Here is a 19,901-nt window from a genome sequence, read left to right on the forward strand (position 1 = left end):
ATCAGAAACACATCCACACAGGGCTTGCTTTTGAAATATGTACATGCAAATGGGCCAGAGGTAAGGGTAACTTCTAATCCATTAGCAACTGTCAGCATAAATCCCCAAAAGACTACTTCTCTTCTGTAGAACTACATCATTTGTTAATGTGAACAAGAATTAGGGATTTATTAATTGTACATAATTCCAAGAGAGACAATTTTCAGCCTTGGCTTTACACAAAAAAAAATCTACTTAATGTTTAAAATTACTGACATTCTTTCTTCCCACAAGAAGGCAAATGATGGAAGTATCTCATTCCCTCAGCACATGGAAGTCATCTTTTGTTGTGAGTAATCCGGTGAATTTCCTGTTTAGTCCCCAAATTATCATTTCTTTAAACTTGTGTGACTGTAGTCTAAAGACTCTAACTGTAAAAATGCCAGCTTCGTTATTCTGGAAACATTAAGACCCCACCTGTGCCATTTTGCAATGATTTACAGTATCATTAAAGACTATGAAGCGCTGATGTTGTAAGTTTGAAAGGGAAAAGAGGAGGAGAGGGATGCATTATTGAAAACCAAAATCATGTTGATAAATGGGAGGAACAGTCTGAAATCAATAACAGGAAATTCAATAGAGATAAGTGCAAAGTACTACACTTGGGGCTTAACACAAGTAGGTTAGTTCAGCAAACTAAAACATGAATTTGTAATACACTTGCTGCTGCGTACTAACTTTTCATGTTAACACTCTTATTAAGCACTAAATATAGCACTGTGTGATGCTGTTTACTCCACATGTTGCACAGAGCTTGTGTCAGAGCAGGCCACAAGTCCACAAGGGAAACTGGAAAAGGGTAGTTAGTGTGTTGTAAATGTGCACCCTATCCTACAGCAATTTACCAGTTTATTTATTCTCTTAGGTAGAAAAATCAAATGCAAATGCTAAGTATAGAATTGCAGGCTAGACAATATTACAGCATGAGCAAGATACAGTCAACATAGAATCACAAAATCACAAAATCACAAAACTGTAGGGTTTGGAAGGGACCTCTAGAGATCATTGAGTCCAACCCCGCTGCCAAAGCAGCTCCCTAGCCCAGGATGCACAGGTAGGTATCCAGGCAGGACTGGAACGTCTACAGAGGAGACTCCACCACCTCTCTGTGCAGACTGTCCCAGTGCTCCATCACCCTCACTGTGAAGAAGTTCCTACACACATTTGTGTGGAACTTCCTATGCTTCAGTTTGTGGCCATTTCCCCTCGTCCTGTCACCACACACTGCAGAGAAGAGTCCAGCCTCATCCCTTTGCCTCCTGCTCTTTAGATATTTATAGACATGAATCAGATCCCCTCTGAGTCTTCTTTCCTCAAAGCTGAACAGGACCAGGTCTCTCAGCCTTTCTTCATAAGGGAGGTTTTCCATACTCTTTATCATCTTTGTAGCCTTCTGCCAGACTCTTTCAAGGAGATCATTGTATTTTTTGTACCAGGGAAAGCAAGCCATCATAGATAATTTATGAAAAATATTCGTGATATCAGTACTGCATACAACACTGTTGCAAATACAGAAACAGAAGATAATTCCTCATATTGTTCTTCACTCACTGTTGTTAAGAGTAATAGCCAAAATAGACTGTTTCCTTTGGGGTCCAAATCTTGAAGGATAAGGCAAGTTTTGGAGTAAAAAAAAAAAATATCATGATTGCAAACAGTAATAAATAGTCATTAATTTTATGTTTACATATAATTATGCTTATTGGTACTTTATGTGCCTTCTGGTTATTCAGATCTCATTTGCATCAGTGAACTGCTGCTATATCAAATTTGCAGTTTGCGTGTTATAATGAGTTTAACAGATCTTATATACAGCTAATCTTGAAATAGAAGTCGTTGTGCTGACAACATGCCTGCTTAGGTAAAGGCGGAAGTTTAGTTAAAGTATGTGAACAGAAAAATGTTCTGGAAATTCGCAAAATTTTAATGTGAAAGGAGAAGTGGTGATAACAAAGTTATTGCCTTCTCTTGGCCACTAGCCATCAGATGTTTTAAGCCATACAAGAAAAGCAAAATGAACATAATAAAGATTTTTTTGAAAATAATGTTAAGAGTATCTTGGGGAGAATGAGAGAAATTAGAAAGAAGCCTATGTGTTGGCAATCACAATTATGTGTTAACCTGCTACCAAGAAGCATACAAGAAATAGGAAAATAACTGGAAAAAGTGCATCTTTACTAGCAAGTGAGATTATTTTATTGACTTGCTCTACCTCCAAGAAAATCATTCTGCCATTCAATATTTAGACACTTAGAGGCAATGAGTTTCTGTACTTCCCAGCCCTGCAAATAAAATGCTGCTTATTTTTAATGTCTACTGATGTCTTTACCTAAGGATTGATTACAAGTACCACTACTGTTTGTTACTTTGCATTTTTAAATGAGTTAATGTAATCATTTCATTACTTCAACTTTAGTAAAATAAGTAATTATATTTCATCCAATCCACTGTATAGAATAAAGAAGTACAGAGCACTATTTGCATGTAATCTAGAACTGGCAAAATGACCATGTACAAAACAGTAGGGTAGGAAAAACCGCCGCCAAGTAATGATAATAGACACACCAAAAATCAGTAAGAAGTGAATCATAAACCATTTCTCATCTCTGACATAACAACAATCTAGAAATAGGTGCAAGTAACTGACTAATGAAGTTCATTGTGTAGTTCATATGCTTCTGAGGTTAAAAGTATATTCAAAATAGGCATAAAGAGGTAGAGCTGAAGAAAATAACATTTTCTGAATCTGAAGACTGCTAGTTCAAAACTCGATGAATTAGAAAGAACACTGAAAAGCAGCGTAATTAAGGCTTGCCATTTTTATTAGAATTAATAGTGGAAAGCTCATTAGAAGTCTTTCTCTCTCTTTTTTTTTATTTTTTATTTTTTTTAACAGTTAGAGTCCTGAAAGAGACCATTGAAACTATGAAAATGGAGGAATTCATTAAAAAAAACAAAACAAAAAAACCAAAACAATGAGCCACTTTATCCTTGAGAGCTTATCTAACATATTACATTAATATTACATTTTAACTGCAAGAGATACTGAGGAAATAAGAGTTGTTCTAAACAGATGAACATGGTTCTTTCAGAATGGTTAACTGACAACTGTACCAGTAATATCAATTTATGAAATCTAATTGGGGAAAAACTGCAATTCCCATGACCAAAATTAATGGATGCTTTTGCCTCAGTGTGAGGAAAAGCCTTCTGCCAGGGACTAAATACTAACATAGTCTGTAGTGAAATATCTGGAGACTTCCATGATACTTCCAAAGGAATGTTAGAAAAAAATTAAGACACTAGTATTACATTGTCTTGGACTCTTTAAAGTGACATATTTTTATGAGTGTTTTTTCACAGACAGCAAACTGTTAAACTTACACATGCACTTCCTCAAATTTATTTAAAAAAAAAATTCATTCACGAATTTTAGCATATTTGCAGAAAGACACTGCCAATTCTTTACTAAAGAACAAAAAAGTTTTATTAGGCAGTAGTCTGTTCTTCCAGTGCCAAAATGTTTCTGGAGATAGTATTTATACATTAGAGCAGTAGCAGGGAAAGTCACTAAAGAACTTCAGTATAAATGACAATTCCGTTTCCAGCTTTTGAATACTTGCATAAAATGAATCAGTCACTCAATTTCTCATGAAATCTAGACATACACTGAGATCAGAAGTTTTGAAAATTTTAAGGAATCCTTATGTTTCATTTATATACATATATATAACTGTTGAAAAACAGTACTTTTTGAGGACTGTGCATAAATTTGTTAAAACAAATTTCATAAACAATACACCTCAAATTTATACATGTATGGTTTACGAGAACTGCAACACATTCTTTTGAGAGTTGGGAGTTCTTAGCATTAAAACTATTTTTGAGTATGTATTATATAGAGATATATCTGTATTATCATGGAGCTCCTTGATGCAACCATTTAAAGTCTTTTTAGTGCTAAACACATAGTTGCATACAATCTAGATGGTGAACAGTAATTCTTTAGATCAAATGCCTAGGCTTTAGGTAGGTTTTACTGCTCAAGTAAAAGCAGATAATAGTTTGTAATCACAAAACAACAGAATTGTACACACCAGAGGGGACTTCTGAGGTTCATCTAGTCCAGAATTCTGCTAATGCAGGTTCCCTAGAACCAGTTCCAGTTGTACAGGAAAATGTTCAGGTAGATTTTGAATATCTCCAGAGAAGGAGTTTCCACAGCCTCTCTTAGCAGCCTGTTGTAGCGCTTTGTAACACTCAAAGTAATTTTTCCTCTTGTTCATATGGAACTTGCTGTGTTCCAGTTTGTGCTCATTGCCCTTTGTTCTGTTACTGGGCACCAACAAAATAGTTTGGCCCCATCTTCTTGACTCCTGGACAATAGATATTTTTAGCATTGTTAAGGGGTCCCCTGCTCAGTCTTCTCCAGGCTGAACAGTCCTAAGCCTCTCATTTCCATTCTTAATAGGGGTAATGTTACAGGCTCTTGCTCATCTTTGTTGCCCTCCATTGGTCTTTCTCCAGAAATTCTCTGTTCTTCTTGAGCTGGGGAAACCCGGAACTGAACACAGTACTCCAGAGATGGCCTCACCAGGGCAGAGTAGATGGAAAGGACAGCCTCCCTCAACCTGCTGGCCACAGTCATTTTAATGCATCCCAGGATATCATCGGCCTTCTTGGACACAGGGGCACACTGCTGGCTCATGGTCACCCAGTTGCCCAGCAGTACACTCAGGTCCTTCTCTGCAGAGTTTCTTTTCCAACTTCTATTGATGCATGCAGCTATCCCTCCCCAGGTGTAGTACTCTAGACTTGCCTTTGTTGAACCTAATAAGATTCTTCTCCTCCCAACTCTCCAAACTGTCCAGGTCTCACTGAATGTCAGTACAGTCTTTTGGTGTGTTATCCACTCATTTCAGCTTCATAACACCAGCAAACTTGCTGAAGATGCATTCTGTCCCCATGTCTGGGTCATTGATGAAGATACTGAACATGACCAGATCTAGTACTGTCCCCTAGAGACACAATTAGCTACATGCTCTCAGCTAGATTCTGCACTGCTAATCACAACACTGAGCTCTAACAGTCAGCCAGATCTCAATTCACTTCTCTGTCCACTCTTCTATCTTTTGTTTCCTAAGCTTAACTGTGCAGATGTTAATGGGATACAGTGCAAAAAGCCTTGTTGGCATCAAGGTGCACTTCATTCACTGCTCTCCTTTCATCTATTCAGTCAGTCATGACACTATAGAAGGCTACCAGAATGGTCAAGCTTGATTTCCCCTTGATGAATCTATGCTGACTACTCCTGACAACTTCCTTTTCTTCCACTTGTTGGCATCCAGAATAAGTTGTTCCATCACCTTCCAAGGGCCAGAGGTGAGGCTGACTGGCCTGTAATTGTCTGGATCCCTCTTCTTGCCATTTTTAAAGACTGCAGTGGCATTTCTTTTCCTCTGATCATTAAGCACTTCTCATATTCTCCATGACCTTTTAATGATATAGAGCGGGTTGTCAATCATTTCTGCCAGCTTCCTCAGCACTTGAGGATGAATCCCACTGGAGACCATGGGTTATGTGCACCAAGTTTACCTAGATGATCTCTGACCAGATCCTCCTCAAATAAGGGAAAGGCTTTCTTTCCTCACACTCTTATCTTCAGGATCTGAGATTCCTGAGGGGCAGACTTAACAGTAAACGCTGAAGTACAGAAGGCATTCAGTAACTCAGTGTCTTCTCTGTGCCCTCTGTTACCAGGGCACCCATTTCATCCCACAGTGGGCCTACATTTTCCGTGGTCTTCCTTTTGCAATTGACATACTTGTTATCATTTACCTCCCTCACCAGATTTAATTCCAAGTGGGCCTTAACCTTCCTTGATGCATCCCTCCATGCCCTGACAATGTTTCTATATTATTCCCAAGTGACCAGACCTCTTTTCCACATTCTTTAGACAAATTCTTCCATTTGAGTTCTTCCATGAGCTCCTTGCTCATTCACGTGGGTCTCCTTCCCACTTTGCCTGATTTCTTACTCCTGTACCGATGTACCAATCTTGAGCTTGGAAGAAGTAGTCAACAAACTTACTTTTCTTACTTTTCAATGCTCTAATCCATGGGATACCTTCAAGTTGGTCTTTGAATAAGTCACTGCTGGCTTTCCTGAAATCAAGGGTTCCAATCCTACTTATTGACTTGTTTCTTCCATGTAAGATCTTGAACTCAGTATACTATCTCATGGTTGCTGTATCTGAGACTGCTCCAGACCTTCTCATTTCCAACAAGCCTTTCCCTGTTTGTAACAACAAGGTCCACCAGCACACCTCTCCTCATTGGCTTCTCCACTACCTGCATCAGAAAATCATCTTCCAGGCACTGAAGAAATCTCATCAACTTTGTGCGCCTAGCATTTATGTTTTTCCAGCAAATATCAGAGTGTTTGAAGTCTGCCATGAGAATCAGGGGCTATGAGCATGAAGCTACTTTCCTCTGTCTATAGAAGGTCTCTTCAACTTCCTCCTCCTGTTAAGGCATCTTGCAGTAAGTACCCACAACTATGTGACCCAGATTAGCCTACCTCCAACTTTGCACCCATAAGTTCTTCATTAGTTTGTCAATGAATCGTAGGCAGAGCTTGACACTATCCAGTTATTCTCTCACATAAAGAGCAATACCACCATCTCGCCTTGCTGGTCGGTCTTTCCTAAAGGTTAAATAGCCATCCACGACAGCATTCCAGGTATGAAATCCGTCACAGAGTGAGATCATGGCCCTGAGACCACACCTCACTTCTTCCTGTTTATTTCCCATGCTGCATACATTGGTAAACAGGAACATCAGAGAAGGGAGCAGAGGATGAAATCCCTGTTTAATCTACATTCTAGCAATGCCTGTTTTAATCTACATTCTCGTAACACATTGTTTTCAGAGTAGTTTGTGATATTCCTACAGAATACCAGGTCACAGCATAAGAGTCAGAGAATGTATGAGAATGCAGTGATTTGATCACAGTAACACCGTACTCCAAGTAAAGACCTTAGAGCAGTACTGTCTAGGCCAGCATACATCAAAACACTACGAAACTTCCCTTCTACTCTAATATAGACGGAGTTAAAATATTTCTCGGATAATTGTAAATGGGTATAGTAATTTTCAACAGTTTCTGGCAGTATATTTTTTAAGCAAGGGTAATTTTAGAAGACAAGATTTTTTTAAATATGAACATACTATTTTGTTTAGGATCCATGCATACCTGAGGAAAAATGGAGAAAGGGATCATATGTTATGAGTCATTTCATGAGCAAAAAAGAAAATTAATTTTCTGTTTTGTGCTGAAGTATTTTGATATAAATAACAGGTTAAAGTCTTTGAAGTTTTCATCACAGTATAGAATGTTGATCTGAGCTAAATGCAGTGTAAAACCTTCTGTTTCTGGTATCTTAGATTTCTTGTCTTAAAAACACAGAAGATGATAAATAAGTTTTAACATCGATCCACCCATGGCAAGTTAAATACATTGCTCAAGTGTATGATCCATGTTTTTTTACAATAATTGGTTTCACAAAAATAGTCACGTGACCACTTTACATGATAAAAAAAAATAGAAAAAAAAGAATCAGTAAAAATCAGTAACTCAAACATCTTTAATCCTAAAAATATACCTTTAGAACTATGCATCTTTATAATATCTAGAATTGGCAACTTGTAGTAGCAACATCTTCCTGTACTAGCACTCCATTAAGGCATTGTTCATGTACAAGATTCAGATATCCATACGTACATTGTTTAACTGAATTAGAAATTCTCATGCTCATTGAATTCCTTTTTCACCTGGCTGAGAAAAAGCATTCTTTAAAAAAGTTAAAAAAACACAAAATATTTCCCAGAGAGACTGAATGAACAGCAGTGTAGTACTAGCAGATAAGTAACATATTATATGCTTTGATTTTACATCACTGTTTCACAATCAGATCACCAAAACAGCTCTTCCAAGTTCTATCTCAAGAAAGCTTATTGGGAGTAGCAAGTTCTTTTAAGGCTTAAGACTAAAAATATCATGACTGGCTGTGAGAGAGGTGGAAAAAGTACCAATTATCCCAATTGAAGAATCAAATCCATTGCTTGAAAAAAATAATTCTTTTGTGTCTTGGCATTACTTGGAATCTTTCTAAATATATATATATTTATCTATGCTGTATATGTGTATATATATATATAACTTATGCACTTCATATAATGTAAATACTTCAGATATTTATGAACAGTATAAAAAAAAAGAAGATAACAAAGTTGTACCAGTACTAGTTGATCACATCCACTCTTCAGAAATATAAACAAGAAACCACATGTGTAATGTTCAGTCATAATACAGGCATCTAATCATATTTAAAAATGGACTTCAATATACTATTGAATGTAAATTAGTACCCTATTGAACTGAATAGCAAAATTCTCATTGACTTCAGTAGAGCCAAGATTTTACTCGTCATGGTCATATTGTGTATTACTTTGTGTTCTATATTCACAATGTTTACTTCCCATACAGCACAAATATGTACCAGTACAATCACAGTTCTTGTCAAAGAAAAAACAAATACACTGAAACCCAGCACACTCCTGAATGTAATCAGAATCTGGACTATATGGCTTGGACATTTTCTAAATCTACACAAGGTCCAGGACCACAAGGTTGTCTTTGGGAAAGTCACATATAATGAAGATATAATTCATATGTCAGTTTGAAGGAACCAAAGCATAAATAATATGAAAGTCTCCTCTCCTACATGTACATTATTAGGAAAATGTTTACTTGTCAAACATTTTATTTATTCACTTTGTTTCATTCTTGTTTATGTCCTGCATGTTTCAGCAAGAGATGTCCCCAACTGGATGTTGTTTCAAACTTCTCACTTCTTGAAACTTTAGTAGAGTGCTTATTGGGACTTTGGAGAAGCTGCTCATGACGTGCACGTTTGGAAGCTGACCCATACTGGTATTCACAGCTTTGACAGAAGAGCATAGAACCTGGAGTAAGAGTGGGAGGAAGAAGGAAGCATAGCTAGGAGGGATAATTCTGAAAGATAAGAAAATAAATGCTAAGTTCTTCTTTAGGCAGCCTTCTTTTAAGCATGGCCTTGATATAGTCACTATTAAAACTGCTTAGTGGGGGTAAAGTGTGCCCGTGTACACACAAAAATATATGAAAGCTTGAGTTCTTTATTCATATGAAGAAAATTCCCCCATTCCATACACAGGGATCTCTTCATTCCATAAAGAGAGATCAGTGCCTCAGTGGAGGCTAGAATTAAGGCAATGGCAGGCCTGCATACACAGAGAGTGACATTGTGTTTCCCCACTTCAAAACACAGATTAATCATTTTAAACAAATCCTAACTTTTGTAATTCATCTGAGTGGGGTGTTCCACTCAAATTATCAACACCCTTTATAGTAAAGACATCTTCTTGCTAAGAATAGGGCCTGAGAAGTTTTTATATATTCTCCATATATGTCTACATGTATTTACTCATACTCTTATGCACACAGATGTATATATACACACACAAACATGCCCACAGACAAATTTATAAATATATATATGTACATTTTCAAAGAGGCAAGATTGAAAGCCATGTCAGATTTGGAATGTTACCCACTTTTCCAAACCATTTAAACTACCATCTACACAGCACATATTGAAACTCAACTTTAAGATTTCTTTTATTTTTATGTACAGCTCATTTTTTGTCTGGAAATAAAATACCTAAGTACAGACAGACTGTAATGTTGTATATGTATAGCTTTCAACAATACTTTAGCTGAATAAATGCTTTGTACATAGTTCTGTCTTTTAATGAGTTTACAGCTACATTGATAAAATGAATTCCTCATTTCCTCAATTGTTTTTAACCAATAACAAGCAGAGAGACAATTACAAGTTAATATTAATAAGCAGCTCAAATAACACCGGTTAAATTATGTACAATACAAACCATTCATACAAATCAAGACTAGGATATTGAATTTGTTACAATATTTTGTAATAAAGATAAGACAGCCACTTATAACTTACATGTCCTCCATGAGGCATTTTCCTTCCTAAAGATCATTTGGAGGGTTTTAAAATAGCTTTGTTTGACTAAACTCAACCAGGTTTAAAGAATCAGAGCTTAGAGTCAGAGAAACGTAAAACCAGAATGTCTGCCCACATGTAAATTCCAAATGTTTGCCCATCTTTACTGGTAACAGGCTCGTTCCATGGAAAAAGAGCCACCTAACACCACCTTGAATGTGCCTACTGTATGCTGGAAAAAAGTCACTATGCTTTGCTGTGTTCATATAGCAAGGAACACTGAACTCTAGACACACATTTTTCCCATTTTAACAATTATTTACTCCTACAGTATTATTTACCAGTACAGCTACTCCAGGCAGTAGAATGCATGAGTGGGGATTATCTGCATATACTCAAAGGACTTTCAAAGAGATCTCCATAACAGTCTGTGTTAGAAACCACTCTCTGTCTAGTTAATCCATTTCGCTTGATGATACTTTATCCCAAAACCTTACTTATCAGACAATGAAAATCTCTCTTAACAGGAATCTCAATAGATATGAGCTGAAAAGAGTGTGTGTCTCTGTGTATGTGTATGGTTTTATTTCAAATCCATAGTGACTTACAACTAGATTGATACATGGTGCTGACTGGTCTAAAATTACATTAGATTGTTTTCCACTAACATATTTGCAGCCATATGACATCAGCAGCAGCAGGTAGACACATTCCAGGCAATAGATGTGGCTTTCCTCCTTGAGGTTACAGCCCTGTCATACGAATTCTTTTACTCCCCAGGCTTCAGTCTCAGACACAAGTTCATCCTCACCCTGAGGGGAAGTAGGGTGTGTCACTGTGGTAGTTGTAATCAGGACACACTTTCTGTACTAGTTTATAATCTGTACTATAAAAGGAAATGTAAATACAGATTACTTTAAAGGGCTTGGAGCAGAGCCATGACACATGGCTCTGGGTCTGCTCCTGATAACAGGTTTTTGAAGGGTCATAGTTGCAGAGTGTGTTCTTGGTAGCCTTGTCAACCTTTTCATACTCGATTCGACAGTTAAAGGACTTGGAATCTTTGGCATCAATCACTGTCTGTTGTGCCAAGTCAAATTCCACTATTTTTGTAGGGGGCACTAGGCTCACAGATACATTCCCTTGACCAGTGGAGTTATGCCTGAAGTAAACGCTAAACGTCCCATTGCCATGGTCAACGATTTTCCCTGTTATTAACAGATTTAGCTTCACAGTCTTGATGTTGGAATGAAAATCTCCCCAGCCAAACATTTTCTTAAATTTCCCAGTCTTGACAATGGGCCGTCTCTTTGCCCTGGGCCGAGGCTCTTGTAGGTCTGTGGAGTTCCTCAACCAGTCCCAGAGATCTTGCTCAGTATAAGTTTCTGGGGCATCATATCGCAGGTCCAAATCTGTATCGTTCTCCTTTCCACGAAAAGTCTGTGACAGCAGTCGGCTGATGGACAAGTCTTTACTACTTTCTGTCCATATATGCTTTAGTGTGGATTTGGAGCTTCCTGATTTTAGAAGTTCAGATTTTCCTCCATTTGTTAAATTTGCACAGGTAACCTGAAAAAGAATGAAGAAAAGAAAGAAAGGATACATGAAGATATATAATACAAAAAACACAAGTTCCACCTGAGAAAATGAGCAGATTTCAGAATCATAAAGAACTGTTTCTGGGAGAGAAATAACTACATTCTCTGTATTCAACTAAAATAAAACATTTTTTTTTTCCTCTTCTTCCCAAGTAGTTGTTATTTAATTCTCTTCTGTAGATCTTTTACCTTTGGAATTAATTCTGACCATTCATTTAATTCTTCAGCATGCAAGCTACCTCTGTCACGACACCTGTAATTGATGAATAAGGAATGAAGTGCCACAAAAACTAAGGTACACAGCTGTGTCATCCTGCTTTCACTGATCATTTCTCATCTCAGAGCAAAGTACCTTTGTTTTAATGCTCTCTCTGTGCAATAGCTGTATTTTCCCCCATCTGAGGCAAACTTATTTATTTTTACTGCCCCTTAAGATCACTGTTAGGACATTGTCTTGATGGTGCCAACTTGACCATGCTCAAACTCCATGTCTCTATAAATCTGGTAACAGGAACACGACTTGCCTACTCCTTTTGTAAAAACATATTGGTCTGCAGTCTTGACTAAGACCTTCAGTAACAACTACGTAATATTAGTATAAATAATAGAATAATGTAAGTTTTAATGAGTTTCTTAAACAGCAATAGACATACTATGAGCTGTACCCCACTTAATGCAAGGAGTCACGCTCTTTTGCTCCCTTTGCAGATCAGCTACTTATTTGCCTTGTCTGTATGATGTTTGACATGTATTTCTCCCTTCCTCACTCCTGTTTCTTCACACCTTTCTCTACAAACCCAAGTGGTTTGTGCAAGTCAGAGAGTCATTTTTGTAATTTCAAGAAAAATATGAACACTTACCTAAAAGTAATAATTTAAAAAAATCATACAAAGTACATTTAAAATTAAAAAGAGATAGAGAAGGAGAGAGAGAGAAAACTGTGGACCATGTTCCTAAAAATCATATATTTCAGAGATAGGTTATCACAGAATTCAGTCTCAGAGCAACTTTTACTTATTTATTTATTTTTTCTTTGCCTTAATTGTGTGGAAAACAGAGAACAGATGCAGCCTCACAGCTGTCTAACTCACAGCAGTGATTGAGAGCAGGGAAGGCTGGAATTGGCAGGGGACAGCAGGCAGACAAGAGAGCATCTAACAGCCCTAGATTCAGTTCTTTAAAAACTTACACCAGGCACACTACCACATTTTTCTGGCATTTGAACTGACATGAATAAGCCATTGAGTTTCTTATTTCCCTTTTCATGGCTACATAACACATTCTGAAAACGCCTTGTTTATACCTCTGTGTTCTGGCACTGAGTTACATTGTGATTTCATATTTTCAGTTACATATTTCTCTTCACTTAAAAATGAATTGAGTATATTTCCAACTATGAAAATATTTGGGGAATTGGCTATTATTTAAACTACGGCCTCTCTCTACTGGTATTACTGGAGGTGTACATCACGGAGGATGTCTATCACAGCTTGGCCTATTCATTTCCTAACAAACATGGAACTGAACATGCTTTCTTTAACTTAAATACATTTTCAAGGTCAGTTGAAGACATATACATTAGACTAAGTAGTCTTAATATCCTGAGACAGGAGGTATGTCTGCAGCATTTACTGTAAACAAATAGATAAGCTATTCCATCACATCCCACACTATAGCTTCCTGGTGTGATACCAGTGAGAGGAGTCAGTAGCAATGATAGCTAAAATATGGGTTTTATTTAAGACCTTGCCAAAGGGATGTCTTTTTCCTCTTTTGAATTGAAGGAAGGATAAACACAGCCTAGCATTTTGATAGCCAGTTTCTAGCTGCATCTTAGCATCAACACAGTGAGCCAGGAGAGAAGCTGTAATGAAATGCACTGATGGTGCACTGTTTAATGAAGCAGCAATGAACATGTCACAGGGAGAGCGAACAAGACTCAGAATATAATTTTGCAGCGGCATATGGGGAAGGTGTACAAAAAAAAAAGGGAGATGTGTGGCTAAAAGGAAAAATGTGCCTGTCCAGTATGAATCCATCGACCTGTTATGAATCTAAGCAGTTAGCTAGGAAAACTGTTCTACCTACAATCTGTAAGTAGGATACAGATTATTGCCACTATATTTTTCTTTCCTCAAAACTTGTTTTTCCTCTGTTTTCCTTTCTGTATCCGATGTTTTACATTCCATAAGATTATGCTGCAAGTTCCATGTAACAAGATGTAACAGTTTAAAAAGTATTTAAAAATAAGGCCTTTTTGCAAAGCCAGTATATCTCATGAAAATGAATGATTCAGATCACATGTATAATCAACAGCTTCATATTTGACCTAATAAATACAACTGATTGTTACTATCATTGATTTTGTAACATCTGAACGGCTTCTAGACTTGCAGTCAGCCCTGAGGCCTATCTTACATTGTGGGGACTACAATCATGACTAAAGGCCTAAAAGTGTCCTCCCTAGTCAAGTGTTTGTGTGAGTACTAGAGACACAGATCACCACAGTTAATAAAAAAGCTCTAGAATTCATAGCTCTTCACTAACATTTTCCACCCAACTGCTTTTTCATATACTGTTAGTGTACTATGTACTATGGAAGGTAGCTAAATGTATCCTCCGAGACTTGCACACCCAATAATACCTAGCACTGCTGTGTAATAGAATTTCTGCAAGTGCAGCAATTATTTTCACATGAACTAATCCACAGTTTTCTTCTCTCTTCTTTCCAAGCATAAGTCTGAAATATTACATGAAAGATCATAAAATCCATGTGATTTTGCACTTAGTAGTGTGAAAACCAGCTGACTGAAACACGGACTCACTTTAGCCAATTTAAAATGACTAATTGAAGATTAAACCACTGAGCAGACAAAATTCCATCTTGGCTTTTTTCCTTCTTATTTGACTATATGTGCATATAATCCAGAAACATGCTTACATTCCCTTACCAATTAATTCAACATAAAAAGAGTTGACTTCTCTTCCAAAACCACAGCTGCTTGCCGACTGAAATGTACTGTCCTTCATTATTTACCTTTTTTTTTCAGTAAGAGTTTTCAGTTATAATTTACTGGGACTGTTCAAGTCTGAGCAGGATTGGGGCGAGAATGAGCATTTTTCACTATATTTAAATTATAAAAATTTGTAGAGATGACAGAAACAAATTTGTGTTTACTTCACTCTATGAAATTTCAGATTCTGTTGGTTGAAATGAGCAGAGCCTAGGCTTTTTTTTATTGTATATATATACAGAGCTTTCTATGGTAGCCAGCCTTCATAGTTGGCTTTAAACTTTACTCTAATGGAGGAACAACAGTATAGTATACAAGAAACATTTAAAAGTTTTGCCAAGTACAGTGCAATACATCAATGTTGCAAAAGGGCTGAGGAGATGAATTTCCTGTGACTGCCTAGCTAGAAGTGAATAATTATGATGTCAGTAGTGTCTGTATAGAACAATAGTAAGGAGAAAAAAGATTTAGGAAAGCTTAGCCATTACAGCAAATGTTACTGGAAAGGTAACTCAACAAGTATAACAAATTGACCTTTGCTTCCACTTTTGTATCTTTAATGGAAAATACGAATTTCCACTACCTTGTAAGGCTTACTGATATCAAAAAGGTCCAGAAAACAGACTGCCTGGTAACATTTTCAATGAAGAATGACAAACATTTATTCCATTTCTTCCTATGTTTCTAGGCAGAAACAGAGACAGTGGTTTCCTTGGTCATAATGCATCAACACACAATAAAAGGCACAGGAATTGATCCTTGATTCATCTTTTGTTCCATTAAAACAGAATATTCTATTCACTCTGTTTTTGTTTTTGTTTTCCAAGGATGAAGAAAATATCATGATGATGATTAGCTTCATTAGATGTGTTTTAGTGAGTATCTGTAGTTCATTTAGGACTTCCTAAGGGATAGGTAGGATTTATCTCAAAAAACTTGGAGTCCTCTTTCAAGGCACTGAGCCCTGAATGTTTAGTCAGATCAAATCTAAGGATTTTAAGCAAAGAAAATAAAGCTGGAAAGGTATGTCAGGAAGCTGTCAGGGTCTCAAGTGGTGCTTTAGGCTCTATTCTCATCCCACTGCAAAATCAACCATTGTAGTATTAATATTAAGATTGATAAATTAGAGATTTAAAAAGTCATTCAAAGAGATATACAATGTGTCTTGATTTCTCATTTTTCTCTATTACAGTTCATTACCTATAATTACAGAATTGGCTTAGAAATTATGTATTTGTTCCTGTGAATATATGACTACTTGAGGGCAAATGAAAATGTAAACAGCAATCTAATACACAAGGTAGAAAATCTCTCTCTTCAGGTAAACAGCTAATCAAAACCAAAATCATTTCTGCTGGCATATCATTGTCAGAATTTAGCAACACTGTTTGCATACTCTCTGCACACAAGAACAAACAATAAGTTTCTTTCCTCTGTCAGATATCCCAGCTGATAGAACAGTACTGATGGACATAACTATAACTGTCATCAAGGCAGAACACTCAGAAAATTTCAATTGGGTCCATTTTCCCCACTTCAATCATGTTTTATCCTGTTACATCCTGCTACATGGAAGAAGTTTTAGATTTAGTTTACTACACTGTTTTAATAAATTTTTATTCCTGTATCTGTCTACGTACTGAACAAAGTCAGTAGTGGCATGGTTATGTTTTAGCAAACTAATAATTTCTATAATCCAATATTCTACAGATATTTGAACATACACAAAGAAAATGAGAATGAAATTTGATGGAAATATGATTATAACAGGAGGAAGTTACACTCAGTGAAGGATTTGTGGCTGATATATATTGATATGTGAGAAAGAGGAAAAATGAAGAAAACCTCACAAGTTTCTACTTCATATAAACAGAAATCTGAGTTTCAAACTTAGAAAACATTTTTCTATTTGACCAGCAAAGAATAAGCATTTAGATTTTTTTCTTTAATCGAAGCACGAAAACTGAGATGAATTTGACAAATGGGACAGTAAATCCTAATTTACTTTGTCAAATGAGAACACAAAAAGTCGTGGGATCAAACCAAAAACTCAGAAAAGTGTCTGGCCTCCAAAAGCATCTATGGGAAACCTCAAGAAGAGCAGCAGTGTGGTGTGTATATGATAGTACTCTAGTTTCTTCCCAGATTACATGGATTTTTATTTCCCTCAGCTAGTTGTTTCTTGTATTTTCTTTTTCAATGACTCAGTTATTATCCACATTTTTTCACTCCTTTTGTCCTCCTTCAGTAATGCGTTCTACAGCTTTATTCTTTCTGTTTTGTTTACTTTCAAACAACTTCTTTAAGACTCCTTTGTTATCAAAATAGAAAATTCAGTGTATCTCTAGCCACACTCTCCATGTTACTTCTTACCTTGTTTTACTGCTGCATTTCACATACTACTTCTACAAATATCAGTAGAAAAGTAGAAAATTTGATGATTTCTAGCTCAATAAAGAAGCCTACTTCTAGACCACAAGCACAAAGCTTAATTATATCTCTTCATGGTAGTAAAAAATCTGGATCACTTTTCCTGTTTTCAGACCCAGTCTCCTGGATCATGTGAATTAATTCCTTATGAAAAAGTGATTCCATATATTCAAAATTTCCTTTTTGTCCTTTTCTGAACCTCCATGTTCTACTCTCAGTTCCTGTTCTAGTATGAGAAGACCAGAATGGCACACAGTAATCAAGTTGCATGTGGAACCATTACCTTTAAAGTTAGCAGATAGCATTCTATTACTTTTTCACTTTTTCCCTCTACAAGTGCCTAAAATTTTACTTGTTTTTATTGTTAATGAGTAATTAAATGATGTTTGCATAGAACTCATAACCCAAAGGCCTCAGTCTTATTTATATATGATTTATTTTTTCCTCATGTGTCTCATTTTACATTTATTGGCATAGTATTTCATAAATTACTATCTGTTTACTAAGTCCAAGGAGATCTTTCTACCATTTCTTACATTTAGCTCTATCTTTTCTACCTTGGAAAAAAATTGTGTCATCAATAAACTTTCACATTGCCCTTTTCCAGGTCATTTAAAAATATGCTGAACAGAGGTCCTTGCACAGACCCCAGAAAATTCCAGTGGTGATCTTCTTAATTACTGACCATTTAAAATGAAGCACCTGAAGTTTTCAGCAATATTATGTAAAATAGTCCTTTGGGATAATTCACTTCAGTTATGTACAAAATACAACATTTATGTTGGACAGAAATCATAGGTAAAGTAAAATTTTTTGGTGTATTTAAACTGTGAAATAGAATTTAATATACACTGCAGTCTTTGGGTAGATTTTAATTTTCAATAAGAGTTTCTTAGTGCTATTTAAATTCTGTATCTATCTTGTTTTTATTTTTGAGCCATACTATTTGTTCCAAGTGGCTCTTATTAGAAGGATAATGTGGCAATCTGAGCTTTTTTAATATTTTGCACAATAAAGGTTATCCAAGTCCAGCACCTGATATGAATTCAGTGAAATATAGTAGTAGAAATTTAAATTAGAGTGCTTGTATCAGTTGACACCTGATTTGGACCTGACTAAGATTCAAAGGGTCATTAGAAAATTCATATCCAAGGAAAGATGAGGGCTCAACTAAACAAATAGGAGCACTTGATTATTTAAGTATATTATAACTCAGAAATTGTTGATCATAAACACAACATTAGTAGCCTATAATAAATATGAAAACTACTTAGTTTCAAATAATTTCCTAGAAATGAAAAGATGATAAAAAATATTCAGAGGTTGGTTTCCAATAAGAATACTTTGGAATTACCAAATCAAATTTTGTTTTAGTCTCATTTACTATCCTATGAATTCATGTGGTCTGAGGCTATTGCCACATGCTCTGTGAATGTTAAGAAATAGGGTGAAGAAGGAAAGTGGCAGACTGCCACCAGTTTTTAAGTCAGAACACATCCAGTGCCAGTCTACTTCATAATTTAGAGTGGGAATCATCTCGCTCACCACCTCATTTGCATGGGATTTAGGTGGTAGATACAAACAACAGTTCTAGGTTTATACCACAGCTAATATATGTGAGAAACAGAATGAACTACATGAAGTATCTCTAGATGGATCTTCAAGGATCAAATAAATGTTCATCATATTGTATGCCTACAGTGCATATCACTTATGAACTTGTCATGTAGTGAATTCTGTGGAGAAATCCCAGATACTTCAATCTAGAAGCAGGACAGTGATTGCTCTATTAAAAGCATTTTTACAACTCTATAATCACATCCAAGTTCACTGTATCCTGTACTGTAAAGTACAGTGCTCAAGATAGTGCTGCATTATTTGTACAATGAGTAGTCTTAGAATCATAGAAACACAGTATGATGCAATTGTTTGGATCAAAAGGGATCATCTGGATCCAACCTCCCATGCCATGGGCAGGTACACTGCCCACTACCATCTTCCTCCCTCTACCCTGGCCTTGGATACTTCCATTAAGCCACTTGAATACTTGAATGTCACTCATCCTTTTAGACCTAGGAAATTTTCTACAGAGAGCTTTCCTTTTGGAGAGAGTATAGCTTTGTACTAATCTGTTATTTCTGGGTTTTGATTTGATCATACAAAACATTTTCACAGGTATTTACAGTCTGAAAAATAACCCTCCTTGATCCTGTTTTGTTAACTAGTGATTAGAACAAATGTTTAATAACTACGATTTTAAAGTGCTTAGCCTTCTAAAGAGAGATATAGACACTCAAAATCAATCAGACAGACTGTGATTGTGGGGATATTTCTTCTAGCAGCACTGCTTTAGCACATATTTTTATTTCTCATTTTTCTCTGCTTTGCCTTGCCAGAGTGTTATCCTTTCAGCTGTGACAGCAGAGCTCTTTGTAATTACTTTCTTTTTCCTTACACAAACTACCAGAGAGGAAATCAGACTTGAAGTTAAACACCAGACTCCTCTAAGTGTCTGCAGAAAGCTGGGCATTTTGAACCAGGAATCAAAACCACAGATCCATACTAGGAAGTCATGAGATATCAGCTCTTAGAAAACATTCTCACTTTACCTATAAAGCAGGAAAAGACAGAAACTGCTGTCACTATTGTCTTTCAGAGAAGGGATCTCGCTGTTTTTCTTCAAAAACTATCTCCTTCACAAAAAAGAAAAAAGAAAAAAGAAAAAAAAGACAAAGGAAAAAGGAAGAG

The 19,901-nt window shown here is 36.3% G+C and overlaps 1 protein-coding gene across 1 annotated transcript in view; it reads right to left on the reverse strand.

Annotated features, from left to right (window-relative positions):
* Positions 1-10,822: 10,822 nt before the first annotated feature.
* The window catches only part of NXPH1 (neurexophilin 1), a 133,716-nt gene continuing 124,637 nt past the window's right edge, over positions 10,823-19,901 (reverse strand). Inside the window, exon 3 of the mRNA XM_065731550.1 lies at positions 10,823-11,680. Coding sequence (XP_065587622.1) covers positions 10,919-11,680 — 762 coding nt within the window. The 3' untranslated portion in view covers positions 10,823-10,918. The remainder of the gene's footprint in view (positions 11,681-19,901) is intronic.

This window comes from Cyrtonyx montezumae, unplaced genomic scaffold (genome assembly GCF_038088225.1).
Source record: "Cyrtonyx montezumae isolate F1298 unplaced genomic scaffold, pur_monq_1.0 scaffold_14, whole genome shotgun sequence".
Taxonomy (NCBI): Eukaryota; Metazoa; Chordata; class Aves; order Galliformes; family Odontophoridae; genus Cyrtonyx; species Cyrtonyx montezumae.